The sequence below is a fragment of the Fundulus heteroclitus genome, unplaced genomic scaffold (genome assembly GCF_011125445.2).
Source record: "Fundulus heteroclitus isolate FHET01 unplaced genomic scaffold, MU-UCD_Fhet_4.1 scaffold_56, whole genome shotgun sequence".
NCBI lineage: Eukaryota > Metazoa > Chordata > Actinopteri > Cyprinodontiformes > Fundulidae > Fundulus > Fundulus heteroclitus.
In genome coordinates, this window is record NW_023396989.1 from 589,360 (window position 1) to 611,017 (window position 21,658).

The 21,658-nt window shown below is 48.0% G+C and overlaps 3 protein-coding genes across 5 annotated transcripts; 1 reads left to right on the forward strand and 2 right to left on the reverse strand.

Moving 5' to 3' along the window:
• Nucleotides 1–660: 660 nt before the first annotated feature.
• Nucleotides 661–1,557, reverse strand: sft2d3 (SFT2 domain containing 3). Its single transcript, XM_012858945.3, has one exon. The coding sequence runs from the start codon at nucleotides 1,533–1,535 to the stop codon at nucleotides 801–803; it is 735 nt and encodes a 244-aa protein (XP_012714399.2). The 5' UTR covers nucleotides 1,536–1,557; the 3' UTR covers nucleotides 661–800.
• A 3,443-nt stretch (nucleotides 1,558–5,000) lies between these two features.
• si:ch1073-184j22.2 (dual specificity protein phosphatase 18) lies at nucleotides 5,001–7,567 on the forward strand. Its single transcript, XM_036133005.1, has 2 exons — nucleotides 5,001–5,073; nucleotides 6,667–7,567. Exon 2 carries the CDS (start codon nucleotides 6,747–6,749, stop codon nucleotides 7,419–7,421), a length of 675 nt encoding a protein of 224 aa, XP_035988898.1. The 5' UTR covers nucleotides 5,001–5,073; nucleotides 6,667–6,746; the 3' UTR covers nucleotides 7,422–7,567.
• A 4,296-nt stretch (nucleotides 7,568–11,863) lies between these two features.
• Nucleotides 11,864–21,448, reverse strand: si:ch1073-184j22.1 (erythroferrone). Of its 3 annotated transcripts, none has more exons than XM_036133000.1 (9): nucleotides 21,136–21,441; nucleotides 21,052–21,090; nucleotides 20,541–20,657; nucleotides 18,834–18,948; nucleotides 13,628–13,755; nucleotides 13,432–13,543; nucleotides 13,083–13,164; nucleotides 12,737–12,815; nucleotides 11,864–12,593 (listed from the first exon to the last, which is right to left on the reverse strand). In XM_036133000.1, exons 1-9 carry the CDS (start codon nucleotides 21,262–21,264, stop codon nucleotides 12,495–12,497), a joined length of 900 nt encoding a protein of 299 aa, XP_035988893.1. In that variant the 5' UTR covers nucleotides 21,265–21,441; the 3' UTR covers nucleotides 11,864–12,494. The 3 variants fall into 3 exon arrangements, with proteins under 3 accessions (XP_035988893.1, XP_035988892.1, XP_035988894.1); XM_036132999.1 differs by having other exon boundaries at nucleotides 21,052–21,099; XM_036133001.1 differs by lacking the exon at nucleotides 20,541–20,657 and having other exon boundaries at nucleotides 21,052–21,099; nucleotides 21,136–21,448.
• Nucleotides 21,449–21,658: the final 210 nt, after the last annotated feature.

Below are 21,658 nucleotides of genomic sequence, written 5' to 3' on the forward strand. Positions count from 1 at the left end.
AGGGAGGAGAACCTCCAGCAGAACCAGGCTCAGTGTGAACGCTCATCTGCCTCCACCCACTGGGGCTTAGAGAAGACAGAGCAGAGACACAGAAAGCTCAGAAGCTCACATTGACCCAGGAGTACTTTCTATGGTAGAGAAGACAGAGCAGAGACACAGAAAGCTCAGAAGCTCACATTGACCCAGGAGTACTTTCTATGGTAGAGAAGACAGAGCAGAGGCACAATAGTCTAAAGTTCTGAACCCTCCGGGGTTGGTCCGATTGGATCGGTGTGACGAGGTCATCGCTGATCACACCACAGCGAGCAGAACCACGGGTCTTTGGGGTCAGCTGCACCGCAGGAACCCTGTAATGTCGGAGCAGAACCATCTATGAGAGCAGACTAAAGATGGACCTGTCAGGGGAACCTGCGTGTCGGTTCCTTACAAGCTGGGTTTAAACATGTTTAGGCAGAATTATCTGGAAGGTTCTGTTGGACCTTTGTGTTAAAAATGGTCCAGAACTCTCGTTTCTGGACCACAGAAACCCAGTCTGCTGCTAGAACCTGTTTCACAAAGAAGCTACAACGTATCAGACCATCAGAACCAGACTGGACCACCACAGTTTGATGGAACAGGTCCAGAACCGGTTTATCTGTGGTACCCAGTAAAAACCCAGTCTGCTGGTAGAACCGTTTTATTAACAAAGTCACAACAACTCGGAACCATCACAGTTTATCAGGTCAAACAGAACACCGGGTTCTCCTGGCAGTCCGCGGTGAGGCTCGGTTCTGCAGAGCAGTCTCTCAGCTCGGTACCGCCTACATGGGCAGGGTTCTCTTGAGAACGGAGAGCGTCCAGCCGCCCAAGTACCGCATCCCGGCGCTGCCCCCGGGCACCAGGGCGAGCAGCGCCCCCAGGAGGAGCGCCCCCTGCAGGCCGGCGCCCAGCGCGGTCAGCGCGGTGCTGCGCAGCCCCAGCGCCGCGTACAGGGTGCCGGCCAGGGCGCACAGGTACACCGCGGCCCCCGGGGACACCAGCCTGCCGGGCCCCCGCAGGACCGCCGCCGCCGCCACGGCGAACAGGGAGCCCAGGGTCCAGAGCAGCGCGAACTTCCGGGCGTAGAGCAGCAGCAGCGGGGCGTACAGAACCGAGAGGCCGAAGCAGAGCGCCGACAGCGCCACGCACACCCCGAAGCCCAGCAGCCGCTGCTTCCGCGTCACGCCGGGCAGCCACGGGTCCGGTTCCGCCGACCATGGCCAGGACGTCCCGCTGCTCCCCGCCGAGCTCTGACCGGACCACGGACTGGACCATCTGCCGAACCAGCTGCCCGGTACCGCCTCCGGTTCTCCCACTTCCACCGCGGTGCTGGAGCTGGACTTGGTTCCGCCGCTCTTGGACTGGGACAGGTACTCCTGAAGCTGCCGGTTCAGTTCCGCCATCACGCGCTGGTTCCGGACTTCCTCTCTGCGGGGGGAGGTTCTGCTGGCGGTGCTGCCCCCCGCGGGCCACAGGCGGAACCACAGCTCCAGGCCAGCAGAACCATAGATATCCATAATAAAGGCTTTATTATGGATATCTATGAGCAGAACAACTGAGCTATATAATACACTGGAGTGCTGATTGGCTGAAAAACTGAAGTCACTGGCCGCCATCTTGCTCCTCCCTACTCTCCCAGAATCCCACAGGATTTGGTTGCAACAACAAGCAGTTTTCTGGCTGTGTGAAAACGTTTCACAGGTAATTCTACAGTCAGTGGATGTACTAACACTATCAACTACTAGGAAATTAGGTGCTGAAATATTTTACATGTTATTCATATTAAATATATATATATATATATATATATATATATATATATATATATATATATATATATATATATATATATATATATATATATATATATATATATAAATTAATAAAATGCAAAATATTTCAGCACATGACTTTCTCAGTACATGATAGTTTTAGAACATAACATAAAGTATATGGCATTAGGCTTTTTTAAATGTTTTAAGCCCCCCCTGAATGAGAAAATCCTCGTTATTCGATGCTGTAGCGCACATATTCCCTAGTTACTGGAGGAAAATAGGGAGTACCAATATGGCGGCTGGTGGCTTCACAGCGACTCGTTCTAACAGCGGCTATTAGCACTCCAGTGTATTATAGAGCTCAGTGGGACAACCATATTGGATTTCCGCCTAATGACCGAAACTGTTTTACACACTGATCTATATTATACTGATTTTCTCATGTTCAGGGGGGTTTAAAACTTTTAAAATGTCAAATGCTATATACTTTTATGTTATGTTCTAAAACTATCAAGTACTGAGAAAGTCATGTGCTGAAATATTGTGTTAGTACATCCACTGACTGTAGAATTACCTGTGAAACGTTTTCACTCAGCCAGAAAACTGCTTGTTGTTGCAACCAAATCCTGTGGGATTCTGTGAGAGTAGGGAGGAGCAAGATGGCGGCCAGTGACTTCAGTTTTTCGGCAAAATCAGCACTCCAGTGTGTTATATAGCTCAGAGGTAGTGACACTGCCTATGCTGCGATGCGTCAGAGCGTCCGCCATCTTGAAAGAGGCAAATTGCAGTTACTCAGTCACTTAAACAGTATCAGAGGGACTTTAATCTCTGAATATACTTTGTATTCATAGTATTTTTGTTTTTGTAATTACGGTACTGAAAATACTTATTTCTATACTTAAATCATTAAAGAATGCTAAACTATATCATATAGAAAATATTGAAGATTTTTCTGGAAGAAATTGATGCGTTTTACATTCTGTACGTTGCAATGCCTGACGTCATCATCGAATATGCTCAGAAGTCCAGGAATATATTATTGCGCAACGTTTGTCTGTATTGTCTGAATACACTCTATAGGTTATATTATTTGTTCAAACAGGACATTCTCTACCTGTTTTTATATCAACTCTTGTACCCTTTCCATCATTCAGACATACAAGATTTTTATTCTCTATTAATTCTTCAATAACTGTTCCATTACAGTCATTTTTAGTACCCCATAACAAACTATGTGCATTAAAATCTCCACACCAAACAACCTTTCCATTTAAATAATTATCAATTTCATTCAATGTTTCATATTGGATCCTTTCCCAGGATTATAAAAATGTATTACTTTAATACTTTCATTCTTATACCAAACTTCTACAACTATATACTCTAATTTAATTCCTTTTGCTAACAATCTAAACTGAATTGCTGTTTTTAGAAATATCATACAACCCCCTCCTTGATTCTCATTTCTGTCTCTACGTACACCAGTATATCCTTTAATAACTAAATCTAAATTAGCTTTAAGCCAGCTTTCCTGTATACATATATCTGTTTTTTTCCTAAGATTTTTAATGAATACTTTAACTTGTTGTCCATTGTGCGTTCCACTGTAATATTATTAAAGTGTTCTCTCTCCTGATGTCCCTGACTTCCCGTCTCTTCCCAGTCCATGAAATATCTTTAATTCCAAAGACTTCTCCGCTCCTTTTACTATTATTTTAATTTTCTGTTTTGTACTTGACTTGATCTGCACAATTAATCACATATGCAATAAATAACGTAATCTTTTCTACTGTTATCATAGATTCAGTTCTCTCTGTTGATTTTATCTGAGGATTTAGGTTTTTGTTGAACATTTATCTGCCTCCTTTCACTCTGTCCTTCCTCCCTTTTTACAGCTTCAGCATAACTGATATTGTTGCTCCTCTTCATTTTTTCCACTTCTATGGCTTTCTTTCTGACTTCACCCCCCCCCCCCCCCCCAAAAAAAAAAAAAAAAAAAAATGTTGTCCCCCACAGTTACAACATTTATCTTGAACATTTTCTCCACATTCTTTTGGTCATCTCTGTTTTCCTCTACATACTGCCTAACGCTACACGCCCGTACCTTTGACATGTGTAACACCTGAGTGGGGGACGAATGTAAGACCTAACTGGAAAACTAATAAATCTTATCTTAATCCTCTCTGGAAGTATATTTTCTCTAAATTCTATCATTACTGATAAACTTTCAACTCTTTCACCATTTATCGTTTTCAACAATCTTTTTATCTGATTTACCTCCACATCCTGAATGCCCTTTTTAAGTTTTTCTAAATCTTCATTTACAGGTATTCCTGTTATCACTCCCCTCATTACTTTCTTTTCTCCAATAATCCTTTTTTCTTTCACATTTTTTCTATAAATGCTTTCTATGTTCTCCGCTCTGTTTTTCTGTTCTTCTGTTTTACATATAATCATTACACTATTGTCTCTTAGTGTTTTCGCAAAGGAAATGTCTCCAATCTTTTTCTTAAACTCTCTGGATAACATTATCGGCCCAATCTGAATGTTTTCATCCTCTTATTTAAATTTAAGAATTATTTTGAATTCCTCTCTAATAATTCCTCTTTTTCTGAACTACAGGAATTCCTTCTTCTGAACTGTTTTCTTCCAAAGTTCTTTTACGCATTTGTGTCCCGAACAAACTTTCATTTTCTCTCCTGTTTCTACCTCTCCCTCTTCCACTAACAACATCAGACCAACCATTCAAACCCACATCATCATCATCATCATCATCATCATCATCATCATCATCATCATCATCATCATCATCATCACCATCACCATCATCATCATCATCATCATCATCATCGTCATCATCATCATCATCATCATCATCATCATCATCACCGTGATCCAGTTCCGCGTCTTCCGAGGAGCTGCGTCACACCTGAATCAGAACCCGGCCAGTTCCTAGAACTGGGTTTGTTCTCCTAATTGATTTAGAGATTAAAGTCAGAACCGGAAGTGCTGCTGTGGGAAATCACACTCCCCAGGTTCGTCCAGAACCGGTTCTATGTGATCCGGACCGGTTCTATCTGACCAGGTCCAGTCTGCAGTCTGGTTCCTGGAGACCGGACCGCTGTGTGGGCCTGTTCTGGCCTCCCGCTCCTATTTCGGTCCAGCTCATGTGACCCGGAACCAGCTGCTGCTCTATAATTAGCCCTGACTGGGTTCCGTCACGCAGAACCCCGCAGGCTGTGGGTTTCATTCGCAGCACGGAACCGAGGAGCAGCAGCAGGTAAACCGGTTTCTATCTTTCAGTCAGAACCTAACAAAGTTCTGGTCCGGTGATCCACAGTCAGACTGCAGGGGGCGCTCACAGAGCAGAACCAGCACCGGCCGGTGAGCCCAGTCAGTCAGGATGGACAGCATGTTGCTCAGACTCGTAGCATACGGAACCAGGAACCGGCCAGCAGAACCAGCGGTGGTTCTGCTATAGTAATAATTAAATAATATTATTAATAATAATAATCATATTAATAACTTATAATAACTTATAATCATAATTTAAACCAAAAGTGACATGTGTTCATCTGACCCGGGGAGCAGTGGCCATGTCTGACCCGGGATCGGGAGCAGTTGGCTTGCCAGGTGACCCGGTTCTGACCCGGTTCTGACCTGGTTCTGACCCGGTTCTGACCCGGTTCTTCAGTCTCAGAGCAGGAGGCAGCACGGTGGAGAGCTGAGGCTTTCACAGAATCAGAACCGGTCCTCAGGAGTCAGGGTGCTGCAGATGTTCTCTAAAGGCAGAAAGGAAACCTGCTGCTCGTGCGTGGTCGGCTCGGTCATACAGCAGAACGTTACCGGGTGACCAGGTTGGTACCGAGACGGCAGAACCGACAGAAAAAAGAGACAATCTAAACCCGGTTAACCCAAAGTTGGCTGTGCAGCCCTCTACGTTCTGCACATTATCAGTCTGGTTCTGCTCCCATGGATCCGTTCAGGGAAAGGAGGAACATTCTGCAGAACCTGCCGAGCTGATCGGACCTCCATGTTTGTGCTGGTTCTGCTGGGGCACAGCTGGAAGTCCCGTCCTAACCCACAATACTGCAACGGGCCAGTCCGGGCCGACCCATCCTTAAAGGCATACTATGCAACATTTTTCAGTTAATTAATGTGTTCCATACCGTTTTGGATGATTAAATGAGTCATTTCAGGTCGAACAAAGGTTTTCTCGGCCGCCCTGGTGGTCTGTGGGGGAAATACCGTACTTGCAATTGCAAGAGCTCACGGCCCGCACCCACAGAAGTCTCGCTTTACAGCGAGAACTCCATGTGTTTTTGCCCTGCCATTCACTATATGCACGCACGAAAGCAACAACAAAGAACCGCGTGTTAACGTCAAATAAACATGCAAGCATATCGAGTTTTATTATTATTATTATTATTATTATTATTAGTTTTTTTTATGTTGGCGAGACGCTACCTCGGCGGCGGCGGCTTGGCGAGGCGGTGGCTGTAGCGTCTCGCCAACATAAAAAAAAAAAAAAATAATAATAATAATAATAATAAAACTGGCGAGGCGGCGGCCTCGCCAAGATAGCGCTGCGGGAAGCTTGATGTTCATACCTTCACTGTGTTAGTCATTGTTTTTACTGCCGTTTTTTCCACTTTTCGTTGCGTTCGCCTGTCTGCTAAGCTCAAAACAACCAAAGCGCCTGGGTTGATGGAGAAACCAGAACAGCTGAGCATCTTTATGACAGTGCACTTTTACTTTCGCCCTCTGGGGGGAGCCTCGCTGGAAAATCAACCCCGGTTGCATAGTATACCTTTAAGATCAGCTGCTCATGTTCTGACCCGTAAACCTCTCATTTCCTCCTCCTGCTCACCAGAAACTGCAGCGCACCTGGAGGTGACCCGGAGCGCACCTGGAAGGCACCTGGAGGTGACGGCTGAGTCCACGGCGGGGCAGATGCTGCTCTCTCAGGTCACGCCCACTCTGTTCCTCAGCGGGGCCGACGCCCCCTTCAACGCGGCGCTGATGTCACAGAAGGGCATCACGCTGATCGTCAACGCCACGCTGAGCCACGCCTTCCCCGCCTACCCCGGCGTGGAGTGTCTGCGGGTCCCCGTCTGCGACCTGCCCTGCGAGCGCCTCGACGCCCATTTTGACCGCGTGGCCGACCGTATCCACGGGAACCACACCGGAGGGACGCTGGTGCACTGCGCCGCCGGGATGAGCCGCTCTCCGGCGCTGGTGATGGCGTACCTGATGCGGTACCGGGGCGTGACGCTGGGCCAGGCCCACCGCTGGGTGCAGGAGAGCCGGCCCTTCATCCGGCTCAACGTGGGCTTCTGGGAGCAGCTGCTGCAGTACGAGAGGCGGCTCTACGGCCGCAACACCGTCAGGGTGGAGCTGGAGAGGGCGGGGCTAAAGAGGGTGGAGCCAGGTATGGTGGTGCCGCTGAGGGCGGAGCCGGCCCGGGCGGCGGGGCCCCCGCTGAGCACCCGGGTGACGTCGGTACCCAGATCCCCCGCGGTGAGCCGTACGCCGCTGATGTCACGCTCGCAGGTGATGATGTCAGCAAATAAGTCACGGAGAGGGTCCGCCGTGTCATCAGAGAGCGACAGAACCAGGCCCAAATAGGCGGGGGGGCGAGGCTCAGACACCTGGACAGGTGTCAGCAGTAGCCGGATCAAACCCAGTCTGGGGACAGACTGGACCGTGTTCTGATCGAATGTTTGTTTTCAGGGAACCTGTCACTGTTCTCCAATAAACCTTTTCCACCCAAAGTCTTCTTCATCTTCCTGGTCAATGAAAACTCCAGCAGGGGGCGATCTGCTGGTTCTACACGTGGTTCTGACGGCCCAGCAGGAGGGTTTGGGTCGGCCTAGAACCTCCTGATGACGTTCTCAGTCACTTTAGGGTTTAGTTTGCTGCTCTGAACTGAAGAAGCTTTGACGTTTCAAACAGAACCGGAAACCCGAAGAACCGGGACGGTCTCAGTGAGCAGATCAGCCCTAAAGACCGGTTCTGGTCCAGAACCCTGCAACGTCTACATTTGACAGGATTATTGTTCCCAGAACCCACGAGAAGGAGGAGGATCAGAGAGACGATTGTTCTGTCGGGTCTCAGACGACTGGTCTGTGCAGTACCAATGGAAAACAGCTGGAGAACCCAGATAGAGCAGGAACCTGCAGGTTCTGGACAACAGCTGGAGAACCCAGATAAAGCAGGAACCTGCAGGTTCTGGACAACAGCTGGAGAACCCAGATAAACCAGGAACCTGCAGGTTCTAGACAACAGCTGGAGAACCCAGATAAACCAGGAACCTGCAGGTTCTGGACAACAGCTGGAGAACCCACTGTGTCTCAGGTCCTGACCCAAACTGGTTCTTGTTTGTCTAACCAGTAGAACCAGCTGCTACTTTGCCCTCGTCTGTAGTTTTGTGTTTAGTAGGATTTAAGATGCGCTGCAGTTAACCACAGAATACGTTGAATGAGAACCTCGCGTTTAACGTCCAGACCGGTATTAGCTCTCTCTAAAGTTTTTCCTTGGTCCGATTTCAACCAAAGAACGTCTTCTGTAGAGACGTGGAGCAGCTGCAGCTTCTCAGGAACCCGCTGGGTGTTCTGGTCCAGGTTCTGGTCCAGGTTCTGGTCTTCAACTGTTTAAAATATTCAGCTTTTTCTGCAAATTTTCAGCTTTTTTTCTCCCATAGGAAATGAATGTAATTCACTAAAATTCCACTCATTTTAGCTGCTTTTTGACAGCTTACTGCTTCAGCCTACTTTCAGCTAGAAACGCCATTCAACTTTTAAAATGTAGTGATATCTTTCAGCTATTATGGTATATTTCAGCTTTTTCATATCTTTTACCATTTTCATATAGTACCTCCTTAAAATAATTTTGGCTTTTCAAGAAATTCAGCAAATAACATGCGTTGCTATGGTCGTCAAGGAGGCAGTTATAGAGTGCACACTGTAGAAATTCAACAAATTCTTCTTCTCCGAACAACTTCTTCTCACTCGCTCAATTTTCAACCTATCTACATAAATTATACATCAAAACGTATGAATTTTTGTCTGGATTCAGGAAATGTAACCCTCATTGGTGTAGCATTTATAGATTTTTCGCAAATCACCTCAGAGCGACACAAACCAGAAACCTCCCCCATTCATTTCCTATGGAGCGGTTTTGAAAAATGACGTCTGAAAATCCAAAACATCACACGTTTTCGCATCGTCACTACTCCTAAACCCTTTAATGTACAGGCATGAGACTTTCACACATGAATGTCCCAACCCTTCTGGCACTCACAAAAAAGGAATTTTTTGGATAACTGTTACAGTTTTGCTGCAGGAACAATTTGTTCAGGAGTAGCGAACGTGCAAAATCCTAAAAATGCTTTAGAGCTGCATTTTTCCACATGATCCACTTTTTTACATTGTCGCTGTGCCTACACCGACTTTTGTACAAACATAAAAATGAGCAACATAGTCCTCAAAAGCCTGCTGATACTCACAGTGAAAGAATTATTTTGATATCTTTTATACTTTCTTAGCTAGAGTGATTTGTTTGGGACAGTTTTTAGAGGATTTTTGAAATTCCTTAAAAATCCCCTTTATATCATAATTTTTTACGCCTTTATTAAAATATTTCCTGCAAAAACCGATAGCAAGTCTATTCGTTAAGAAATAAACTAAAAAAAAATTACGTCTCTACCATTTACGGATCAGGAGATATGGAGCGTTGTGCGAGGCAAAGTTCTCCATTATAACCCAATGGGACTTTTTGTGACCAAAGTGTCTGCACTTGAGTAGACTGGCCCGCTGCAGCTGTGTGAGTGAGTTTCCATGACGACGGAACTCTGAGGGCCAGAGGGAGAATCTCCATTGAGATACAATGGCAACTTTCGACGCCCGCTGCAGCGGCTGTGATTAATGTAGGAATCTGAAATTCGCACAGTCACTTCCTCTTGACATTTTAAAATTTTCAAGTGACTTTCAGCCATGTGTCACTTTTCTGACCCATTTTGGATTTCACATCCTTTTCTATTGGGCCTTTGCTTCCAACAGGACCTGGCATGATGCCCAGACACGACCCAATTGGCCAATACAGCACCACCCACCTGTGGGAAATCGTGCTACAAGTCATTTTGGTCAAATGTTGAGTTCTGGACCCAGATGTGGTGAGGCTGAGTTGCTAAAGGAGGCCAATCTGACCCATGAACTTTGGTGACGTTTGGTGACATTAAGTATTGGCACCCCTATTTGAGGCACTTCCCAGTACAGGATTTGGACCAAACTGACAGAGTACAATCACCCGGTGATACTGAACACAACCATGTTAGCGCCTAACGGTTAGCATGTTGCTAATCGGAAGTAGCTCTAGGAAGCTTGGACAAACTTCTGCTTTACAGAGTCTGTACCTCCTTTATACAGAATGCTCCACAATAGGTTTGGGCCTCGTCACGTAAAGCATCTCCAAGTTAGGAGGTGTCAAACATCCAATGCTTTTCAATGGGGGCGAAACCCCTTATACTCCCTAGAAATGCAGGCCCACATATGGCTACAGTATATTCAAGTTTGAAATTCTACTTATGCTTTGTTAAACGATTCAGTGTTTAGAATGAGTTAGGACATGTTTGGTGCCTTTCCCTCAGTTTTTTCTTCTTCTAATCATTCAGCTATTGTTCTTTCATGTTCAAATTCTTCAACTCTTTCAAATTCTTCAACTTTTTCAACTTCTTCAACTTTTTCAACTTCTTCAATGCTTTTCAGCTATTTTTTCTCTTCTTCAAAGATCTTCTGCATCTTTTGCTCAATCATTCAGCTATCTGCATTCACAGTGCATTTTCGCAGGAAATGCTAATTTTTCTAGTTTTCTTTTGCTTTTCTCTGAGCTGAACCACTTCTGACGGGCCAGAAAGTCCGATCTGTCCAAGATTCCTTCTCCTCAGGTTCCCTCAGCTTTCCATAATGACCGTTTATGTGCAGGAATCAGACTTCTGGCAGGTCCTCAGCTCAATGTCTCTTTATTCAGGTCACAGCAAAGGCCTTCAGACTTAAACCAGAGGCAGCCGGACTTTCTCTCAGTTCTGTCTGAAATGTTTTAACACCCATCTGTCCGTTCTGAACAGAATCTTTCTGAACCGCTGATCCGCTGCCAGGCTCCTCTAAGGGAACCTGAGGGAACTTTAGGCTTGGTTCTGTGGCTCAGACGGGTTGGACCGCCCGTGTGTGTGTGTGTGTGTGTGTGCTTGTTCTAGCAGCTGAGTGAGAACATATCTTTGTGCTTTACCACCAAAGTGAGGACCTTTCTTTGTGTCCTCACGTTTTAGCTAGCGGTTATAAGTGGAAGTCAAGACGAGGTCCTCACTTTGTATTTAAAGCAATGATCTATGTGTGTGTGTGTGTGTGTGTGTGTGTGTGTGTGTGTGTGTGTCGGTAACCGTAGGTAACTGAGGCACTGTGGCTGAGCGCCAAACGCCCGGCGCCACTTTATGAGGGCTGCTTATTGATGATGTCACCTGGAGGCGGCAGACGCTGCGGCAGACGCTGCGGCATGTGAGCGTGTGTCAGAGCGCCTGGCTTTAACAAAGAGGCCTTGTGTAGCCTGACGTCAGAGCCTGGAGCAGCTCTGGTCTCTGGGCCTCCCTCAGGTCGGATCCCGGCGTTCCAGCCAGTTGGAAAAAACAAGCGGGAACATGTGGAACGCTGTGAGGGCGGCTGGAGCGTTCCTCCTGCTGAAGACGGGGGGGTTTGATGAGAGCAGGAGGAAACCCTGAAGCTGCTCTTGCTTTTTCAGCTCCTTCTGGTGGCGGCACCGTCAGGGAACCCTGCAGCTACTGGAACATGTTCTGCTGGATGTGTGTGGTTCCTCAGGCCGCCTCCATCCTCTGATCAGCTGCTGAATGGCCTGGAGAAGAACCGGAACATCTGGCCAGCAGATGTGGGCTGAGCGGGTGGCAGCTGATCCGCAGCCTGAAGCAGGGCAGCGGAGAGAACCCAGACAAACAGCGACGTTCTGTCAGAGCTTATGTAACCAGAGGTAGAACTCTAACACTGATAATGACTCACAGAACCTTTAAAGATCCAAACTGTCCCTTTAATCAGAACCAAGCGACTTCATCACACACACTGGGCTGTAACCCAAAGTCCGACTACTGTTATTAGAACTTCTGTTAGAGCAGCAAACATCATCAGCACACAGCAGAACCTCAGGAGGTTCTAACACCCACACAGAAGCAGAGACCAGGACGGAACCTCAGAGAACGTCCAGCATGAAGGGGTTCTGGAACCAGAGGTTCTGTGTTTTAGTTAGAGAAGCAGAGGAACCACTTCAGATTGGAGATGTTTGCAAACCCAGGAGACCGTACTGGTCCGGAAAGCCGGTTCTGACCAGGCTGGAGGTTCTAAGGAGATCCCATTCCAGAAGATTCCCCGGGAATAAAGATGATCCGATTCCTCACAGATTCATGTGAGCTCCATCTACTCTCTGCTGAACCCCCCGGTGGTTCCGGTTGTCTTCTGAACCAGAACTGGTCCAGACTAAGTCAGGTCCACGGTCCGGAGGTGTGTGGGTCCAGGTGGTCCGTTAGTATCTGACAGGCAGACTGGGATTGGTTCCCAGCATTTAGACGGGTCCCTTCAGGGCTTTGTTAGAACCTTCTTCTGTTGGGTTCCTCCAGTGGAAGGACTTGTTCTGGGTTCTGGGTCAGATTCCCAGCAGAATCCCTGAGAACAGAGAGTCCTGCAGGACGCTGATGGCCGACCCGGTAGCGTTGTCCACAAACACCGACACGTACTCTCCAGCCTGCCAACACAACGGAACCGCAGTCAGACGGGCCAGAACTGGTCTGAGTTCTGACCCGATGGTTGTGGGTGGAGAAGAACCCTTCAGATGGTTCTGGAGATGTTCCCCCAGTGGAGAGCAGGTCTCCCCCAGGTGAGTCGTACCTGCAGGTAGAGCGTTCCTGTCAGTAAGATGCTGAACGTTCCTCCTGCGGCTGCCGCGCCCATCACCGACTCCACCGAGCTGAAACGCAGCAGAACATGTTCAGACACGGTTCCGCTGACGGGAATCCAGAAACCTCTCAGAACCTCCTGCGGTTTCTGGGCCCGGTTCTGAAGATAGAAGACCTTCTGTCTGGAGATCTGAGCTCAAGTCTTAGAACAAATCAGACCAAAGCAAATACATTTGCTCCAACAAGGCCCACATTTGGTCTGAGCGGTTCTGAAGAATCCTCTGGCCGTGTGGACCTGGTTCTGTGGAGAACCCTGACCAGAAGCAGGAGGTACTCACAGGTTGCTCTGGCAGAGCGACTCGATGCAGACGGCGGCTCTGACGCTGTCTCTGAGCCGCACCTGGACTCGCTCTCCAGACTCTGAAACACACAGAGGAACATTTGGTCCGGATCACCGGGTTCTCTGAATCCTGCAGAACCTGCTTGCTGCTCAGGACCAGAAGCTCCAGAAGATCTTCATGAAATGTGCCTGTTAGCTTTAGAGAGTCTGGAGGTTGTTGTGGGAAAACATGGAGAAGTTCAGATCTGAGGAGCTCTGGTTCTGCGGAGCAGCAGGTGAGCATGTGGACCAGGACACCAGAACCGGACACCAGAACCGGACACCAGGACCGGACACCAGAACCGGACCTATGAGGAGGCTGGCGGTGAGCTGGTAGAAGCCAGAGATGGGCGCGGTGTATCTGCCGGTGCTGCTGTTGAAGCTCGGACCCCTCTGCAGGCTTCGCTCCGACTCTGACGGCTGCAGACAAAGAAGCTTCTCTTCAGACTCGCCACTTTCCACTGAGCGTGCACGTGAGCGTGCACGTGAGCGTGCACGTGTTACCTGGCCAAAGGGCTGCAGCTCCAGCAGGCTGCGGCGGGGGACGGGGACGGCCTGGAGGAGGCGGCTGAAGAAGGAGGTGGAGACACGAGGAGGACGGTGGCACTGCAGACACGCTCCGCCGGCCAGGTCTGTGGGGGGGGGGGGGGCAGTGAGCTCATTAGGAAAATTACAGGGTGTGTTTTCCTGCTCAGCACAGAAACAGACCGCAGGAACCATTTCCAGTGAATTGTGGGTAATGGTCAGACTGACAGTGAGGTCCAGGTCACGTCGCATCGCTGCAACCTGAGGCTAAACGATCGTTTATTAATTAATTAATTATTCAGTCTCTTAATGTTAAAACTCATCTTGAAAACTTTCTGCCAAATGCTGATTCCTGTTATTATGATCAAAATGCAACATTTACCACATTAACAGGCAGTAAAAGAAATCATAGAAAGATGTTAAAAGCTGTTTAACTCCATGTTGTCCGTTCCCTCATCATGCATCACGCTACGTCTGGTTTGGAGGCGCTTCTTCTTCTCACTTAACTTTCATTAATATTGGGAAATAACTTTCTAAATAAAACTTCAAAAGGTGAGGAGGTCCTCTGGACGTTTCGTCTGCTCTATGAGAGACGGATTCCTGGAGTCCAGCGAGCATGGCCCCGCCCACTGAGCATGACCCCGCCCACTGAGCATGGCTCCGCCCACTGAGCATGGCTCCGCCCACCGAGCATGGCTCGGCTGATGGTCCTCTTTTGCACATGAACAACCGGTTCTGATTGAAGGCAGTAAACTTGTGGATCCACAGAAGGTTCTGCTGATAGAGTTCACCTGAAACTCCTCAGACAGAAGAACCATCCAGAAGACCTCCTCACCTCTTTAACATTTTCTACCTGGATTAGTGAGATGGATCGGCACATTTTCTACATCCACATTTAAAACCTTTGTTGTCTTCTCTGAACACTAAAGATGTATAAATTACACCGTAGTGAACGAGACTATGTGTAGGCAGAGAAGAAACTTCTGAACTGATAAGGAAATGCTTTTATTTTGATATTCCCAGGAGGGAGGGTCCTCGTAATGTAGCAGCTAGCTTAGCATTGAATGTTTATTTTGCTCTGCAAAGATCCAAAGTCATTTAATACAGAGTTTAGTTGGAGAGACGTTGATGTGGCCGTTATGAAGCTACAGCTAGCTTGAACCGATCGCTAACGTCCCATAATTATCATCCCTGGCTAACATTCATCCTTCCTGTCGTCTAATCAGCCATGTGGGACAAAATCAGTTCAAAGCCACTAGAAGGTGAGACCTTTACGGGGCCCCAGCCCTGCTATGCACCAGGCCCCTCTGATTTATCTCCCTCTTTGCCTGTGATAGTGAAAACATCTCCACTGGTGAGACCAGCGAACACCAGAACATCAGAACCCAACCAGCCGGCCGCCTTGGAACCGTTCCTCAGCTCCTCCAGGAGAACAGCTGATCTGAAAATGGCCCTTCGAGCTGTGCAGGGAGCCTGAGAACACCGCCATGCTGGGACCCCCCCCCCCCTCACAGGCCCAACACAGCGGCCTGGGACCAGGCCTCCAGGGCGGATTCTCCCGTGGGCTGCCACCTGGTCGCTGCTCCCGCTAGCTTTTTGAAACCAAGCTATGCTGATGTGGTTTGAGTGTTTTTACGGTTATAACAAACTTCATTTCCAGAAGTGTTTTATACGCCATTGAGATATTAATGTCGTCTGGTCCGCTCATTACGATCAAATAGATCTTAAAAGTCTCTTGAAATTAGCGCTGAATGTCTGCTAGCATAGTGCGGTTAGCTTCCTGGATAACATTAGTGCTTCCACCTAGTAAACGTGACTACAGTTTGTTTTAACATGCTGGTTTCGTTTTGCTGCGCCATCGTTTGATAGTGAACTAGAGTTATTACAGCATTAATAAGAATATTAATGTCGATTTAATGGTGTTTGTGTAACTTTAGGATTAATCCACCAGGCTAATGACCGTCTGCTGCAGCGCCCTCTAGCTCCCATAGTTACCAATCTGAGTCTGAATTATTTCCTGGACATTAATAAAAAGTGTCCTTAAGGTTATTGATTTTTATTTAGCAAATCACTTTAAAATGTTATTTCATCAAATCATGTTTTAACTCAGGGTTTACATTGTGAATGGGTTGGAACACACCAGATGTTGTTCTAGATTAGTTAATTTAAACTCATGCCGTGTTCTTTAAGATGAACTTTGGTTCTTTAACTCAAATCTGCAGTGAATCAGGATTCACTGAATCATTCTGATGATGATCAACCATTTTATCTGTCTTTTGTTTCTATTGTGTGTAAATAGTTCCTTAGCTTCTTTTTATCTTCATTTTGCTCAGTAGTTTAGTTTCACAGCCTAGTAGAGGATTTATTGACTGAAATATAAAGTTAATTCAGATAATATAGTGAAACATATCAGAAACATAATATAGTGATGTTCTCTGGAGGTTAATCTATTTCTGTTAATAAATTCTTGAACTTGAAGAGAAGTTGTCACTCCTTTATTCTATATGTGTGCAGAGTTTGCTGTTAAAAGATCACCAGAGATCAAATCATTATTTTCAACTATTGTCCTGATATCAGCTGATTTTCACCAGACGATACCTAACAGAGTTATTTATTAAACATTAAAAACTTTAAACAGTGTGTAATAGCTTCCTTTCCCTCAGCATTACATCAGATAAGAACTGCTGCTTAGCCTTGGTCTTAAATCAGAAAAAACTTTAACAATCCCAAACTTCAGGTTCTGCAGTTTGACCCGCTGGTTAAAAGAGTAAAGACAACAAAAGGGGAACCAGGTTCCACTCAGACGGCGCTCAGCAGCATGAACAGGTCAGGAACAAAGAAAACGTGTTTCCTTTACTGGTTTGTAGTGAATTAACCAGTAAGTTCACTGGTTAATTCACAGCGTGGCGTCGTCACACGTTGATCTGGCTGTATTAACAGGAAGCAGACGCTGCTAACCAGCTCGGAAAATCTGAGAAGACGGCGGCAGCAGAAACCGCCGAACAGTCAAAAAGCGCCTCAAGCGAGCATAAAAACGCTCGCTTGAGGCGCTAAAAAAATTTAGTGAGTTAATTCAAATGAACTCACTTAATAGAAAATCAACCTTTTCTAATGCGATACTTCAGATGCGGATGAAAAAGCATTGATGGGAAGCTGTGTGTGAATCAGCCAGAGGAGCAGTGTGCGAAATACCTGTCAATTTTTGGGGGGGTCCTCATCTCCCGATTGTTGCGCAATACCGATCTAAATTTTCTCAATATGCAGTAGGTCTATAACATTACAATGTCAAAGTCAAAGTCAGCTTTAATGTCAATTCTTGACATTCAGACATACAAGGACTCAAGAGGACTTTTCTCATTCACCAACAGTGAAACAGATAAAGTGCACAGGCACAACAGATAAGATCAGTCCCTAATACTAAAATTTAAACATTTTTAGTATTAATTGTTGTCAACGTTACGTCTTTCTTCTGTTTTGCCCGCACATGGCTAATTTGCATACGCAAACAGGATTGGCTGGTTCCACTTGGCAAAAAACAGAACATATTTGTGAAAAAAATGTTGAATTTTAAATACTGAACATGTTGAGCTTAAAAACATTTTAGTGACCATTAGTGACAAAAAATATTTCATTTTTAATTTTTTTGACACAATTTAAGACACCCTTTAAATTTTGCTTTTGAGGCTTTGAGGGGGTCTCATGGGTTAATCAGGGGGGTCGAGCCCCCCCGGACCCCCCCGTATTTCGCACTCTGCAGAGGAGCCATGAGGACCAGTGAAGCGTTAAAGGCAACATGTCCTGCTTTACACGCTGAAATCCTCCTAAAGTTTCACTTTATATTCAGCTGTGCTCACTATAAAGTGAAACTGCAACAGTTTGCTGTGAACTCTCCACCGCCTCTCTTCTAGCCCTGCTCTGAGCCGACAGCAACTCGTTTTGGTGCCGTCCCTTTAAATCTAAAGGAGGCGCTTCACGTCACGTAGTTTTCTGGGGAACCGTGTGATGAACAGCCAATAATTTCTCCAGCTTAGACTTCAGGTAGCTCAGAGAAAGAGAACGGGTTGAGATGTTTGTCATGTGGAGGTCCAGCACCTGGTTCTCTGCAGCAAATCCTCTGACCACAACCAGAAGCTAAACATCTGGTAGCAGCTCACCTGCCCTGCTCTCCCACAGACACGATGGATCTGAGGAGCGCAGGTCTGCCCCCTCTGGTGACAGGGTGAAATGACACCAGAGCTCTGGTGTTTACAGGCTTGATGTCTTCTGAGGTCACAAAGCGACAGACATTGAAGTCAGCGTGTTCTCTCTCATGAACTATGGAGGCCAGACGATAAATAATCTTTAAAACTTCTCACTACGTGGCGCTGGGTGTTACACAGAGAGCGTAACAGCGCCAACCAGAGGGCATGAGGCAGAATAGCATTACAGGACCACCAACATGTTCCTGGACTGTCAGCGGAACCTGGAGAACCCAGAGAGAACTCACGCATGCACAACAAGAACATGAGTGGGATTCAAACCGAGGACCTTCCTGTTTCAGGGCAACATGTGGGGAGAAGGAAGCCGTGATAAAGTTTGTGCTGCGGCTGCAGGTTGGCGGTTTGTTTCCTGGGAACGGTCGGCGCTGATGGTCCGAACACACACACACACACACACACACACACACACACACACAGTAACACACACACACACACACAGTAACACACACACAGTAACACACACAGTAACACACACACACACAGTAACACACACACACACACAGTAACACACACACACAGTAACACACACACACACACACACACACACACGGCTGCAGAAGCAGACAAAGACGCGCCATCAGGCTGCAGGAATGTCAGGAATCCTGCAGCGGAGCCAAGTCCCATCCTCGCTCTGCAGAATTAGCCCTATTAAGGACTCAGACAGGCCGCCTCCAGCCTCCAGACGTTCCACCAAACCTGCACAGGGAGCCAAGCTGCAGGCGGCAGAAAGAACCACTGGGCCCAGAGGCCTGGTTCTGAGGGAACGTTCCCTTCACTGAGCGGATCTGAAGGCGCTGCTGTGAGTTTATCAGCAGGCAGGAGACATTTCTGCTCTGGGAAATTACGACAAATGTTTCCAACACAAGTTCCTGTGAGGAACCTGGAAGGAACCTGAGAGCAAACAGGACTGGAGCAGATCTTCTCACCTCCCAGTTTGAGCTTCAGCTGCTGGATCAGCTCCTGCTGTTGGGGCAGGAGGGGTGCAGGGAGACCCGGGGGCCCCTGCGGTCCTGGAGGGCCCGGCGGTCCTGGCAGACCGTGCTGAGGGAAAACAGAAACACACCGTTTATTACAAGTGAGTCCAGGAAAGTGTTCAGGCCCAGAAAGCCTCCTGCAGGAGGCGCATCTGCAGCGACCTGCTGAAGATCACCTCCAGAACCGCTCCTGGCCTACCGGGCCTTTCTGGGCCAGAACACAGCAGAACCACCAGGGTGATCCAGAGCCGACAGCATTTACACTGATAACCATCTGAAAGGTGCGGAGTGTTTGTGTTCATCCCCTCCTATTATTATTCCTTTATTTAACCAGGAAAAGTCTCATTGAGATTAACAATCTCTTTTTTAAGGAGGTCCTGGTCAAGATTACATCACAGTTTACAATAACATCTAAATTAGAATTTCATAAAACAATTACAAACCACAGATCTCATTTCCAAACGTTTGAGCAATCGTTTAAAATGTCGGAATCAAATCCTTCAACTTCCAGTCTTTCTGAAGATTGTTCCATGCTCCTCACCAGAGTCCAGCTGGTTCTACCTGAGTCTGGTTCTGCTATCAGAGGTTCTGCTCTCTGAGGTTCTGCTCTCTAAAGTTCTGCTCTCTGAGGTTCTGCTCTCTGAGGTTCTGCTCTCTGAGGTTCTGCTCTCTAAAGTTCTGCTATCAGAGGTCCTGCTCTCTGAGGTTCTGCTATCAGAGGTCCTGCTCTGTGAGGTTCTGCTCTCTGAGGTTCTGCTATCAGAGGTTCTGCTATCAGAGGTCCTGCTCTGTGAGGTTCTGCTATCTGAGGTTCTGCTCTCTGAGGTTCTGCTATCAGAGGTCCTGCTCTCTGAGGTTCTGCTCTCTAAAGTTCTGCTCTCAGAGCTGAAGTTCTTCAGCCTCCATGCAGAACTGTGTGGAGAACCAGCAGCGCTGCAGCCCAGCCTGAGAACAGCAGGCTGGCGGTGGAGCACGGTGGTGGCAGCATCATGCTGGGGGAAGATGGATGGAGATCCAGGACCATCCTGGAGGAGAACCTGTTAGAGGCTGCAGGTCCACCTTCCAGCAGGAGAACCTCCTCAACCTGCAGCCAGAGATCCTAAGGGGCGGTTTAGAAGGGCCTAGTCAAAGTCCAGAGCTAACCCTAACAGAGGTCTGAGCTACCTCTGGAACGCTGGTGTTCCCAGATGTTCTCCAGCCAGTCTGGCTGAGCTGGAGATGTTAGAAGCTGCTGGACACCAACCCAGACCTGCAGGGAGGGGAGGGGGGGGGGCAGCCAGAGGAGGTTCTGCAGAGTTCTGACCCAGGAAGCCCGGATATCAGAGCTCTCCACACTTTTCAGATTTTCCTCAGTAGATTTTCTCCATGTTCTCCAGAGGGAGGACCTGGTGGTTGGAGCAGGACACGCTCCGGAGACCCGCTCTATCAGAAGCTGCAGAACTTTTATTGGGTCAACAGAACAGGACCTGGCCTGCAGGGGTTCTGATCGGGTCCTCAGAACCTGTAATAATGCAGGAGTGTAAAAATGTTCCAGAACCAGAACCAGAACCAGAGTTCCTGTAAACACAGCAGCTTTACTCCAGTTGACCTGCTGGAGAACCAGCACACGGCAGAGCGGTCCAGGTTCTGGTCCAGGTTCTGGTCCAGGTTCTGACTGACCTTTGAGGTTCTGCGGGAGGCCTTGGTTCTGCGGTTCTCTCCTTTGTTGGAGTTTCTTCTGAAGAGCAGCCAGGAGCTGCGAGGAGACACTCTGGACCCGTTGGAGGACGCCGGTTCCTGGAGAACAGAGACCCGTTAGTGCTGTTAGCGCTGACCCGCTCTGGAGTTCTGGAGTTCTGGATCAAAGCGCCGAGCTTCTGACCCAGACAGCTCAGCAGGTTCTGCCTGTTCCCCTGTCCCAGGTACCAGAACCTGGTTCCCCTCACAGATCCCTCCAGAAACATCTCTGGTTCTAACAAGATCACCACTAAAGGAGGGAGAACCATCGTTTAGTTCTGCGGTTCTTCTGGGTTCTGGTCTCCTTCCTGTCGTCTTCAGCACACAGAACCGCCGGTTCCAGCGGTTCCAGCTGAGGAGCAGGAGGTCCAGATAGAGCTGGACTCTGCAGGAGAACATCTAACGTTCTTCAGCAACAAACTGCAGCAAAGCTGCAAATGTTTGTGTGTCTCACCAACATCTCCTCCTCCTCCTCTTCCTCTTCCTCCTGGACCTCCTGGACCTCCTGGACCTCCTGGACCTCCTGGACCTCCTGGACCTCCTGCCTCCCGGCGGTCTGCGCCTCCTCCACGCTGGCTGCCTCCACCACCACCACCATCAGTCCAAGCAGCAGCAGCAGCCTTGCTCCAGTCGTCAGGGCGGGTTCTGAGGAGAACCTGCTCGGCATGCTGGCTGCAGGAGGTGGAACCAAACGATGAAGATCTTCAGGTCTTCAGGAGCAACAGCGTTTCCATGGCGATCCTGCTGAACCTCCTCTGAAGCTTCTCACCATCTCTGCGTCTGATCCTCCTCCTCCTCTTCCTCCTCCTCAGTTTGAATGTTTCTGCTCTGCTGACGCTGCTTTTATCCTCCTCCTGACTCCTCCCTCTGCTCCTCCTCCTCCTCCTCCTCCTCTTCCTCCTCCGCCTCCTCCTCCTGACTCCTCCCTCTGCTCCTCCTCCTCCTCCTCCTCCTCCTGACTCCTCCCTCTGCTCCTCCTCCTCCTCCTCCTCCTCCGCCTCCTCCTCCTCCTCCTCTTCCTCCGCCTCCTCCTCCTCCTCCCTCTGCTCCTCCTCCTCCTC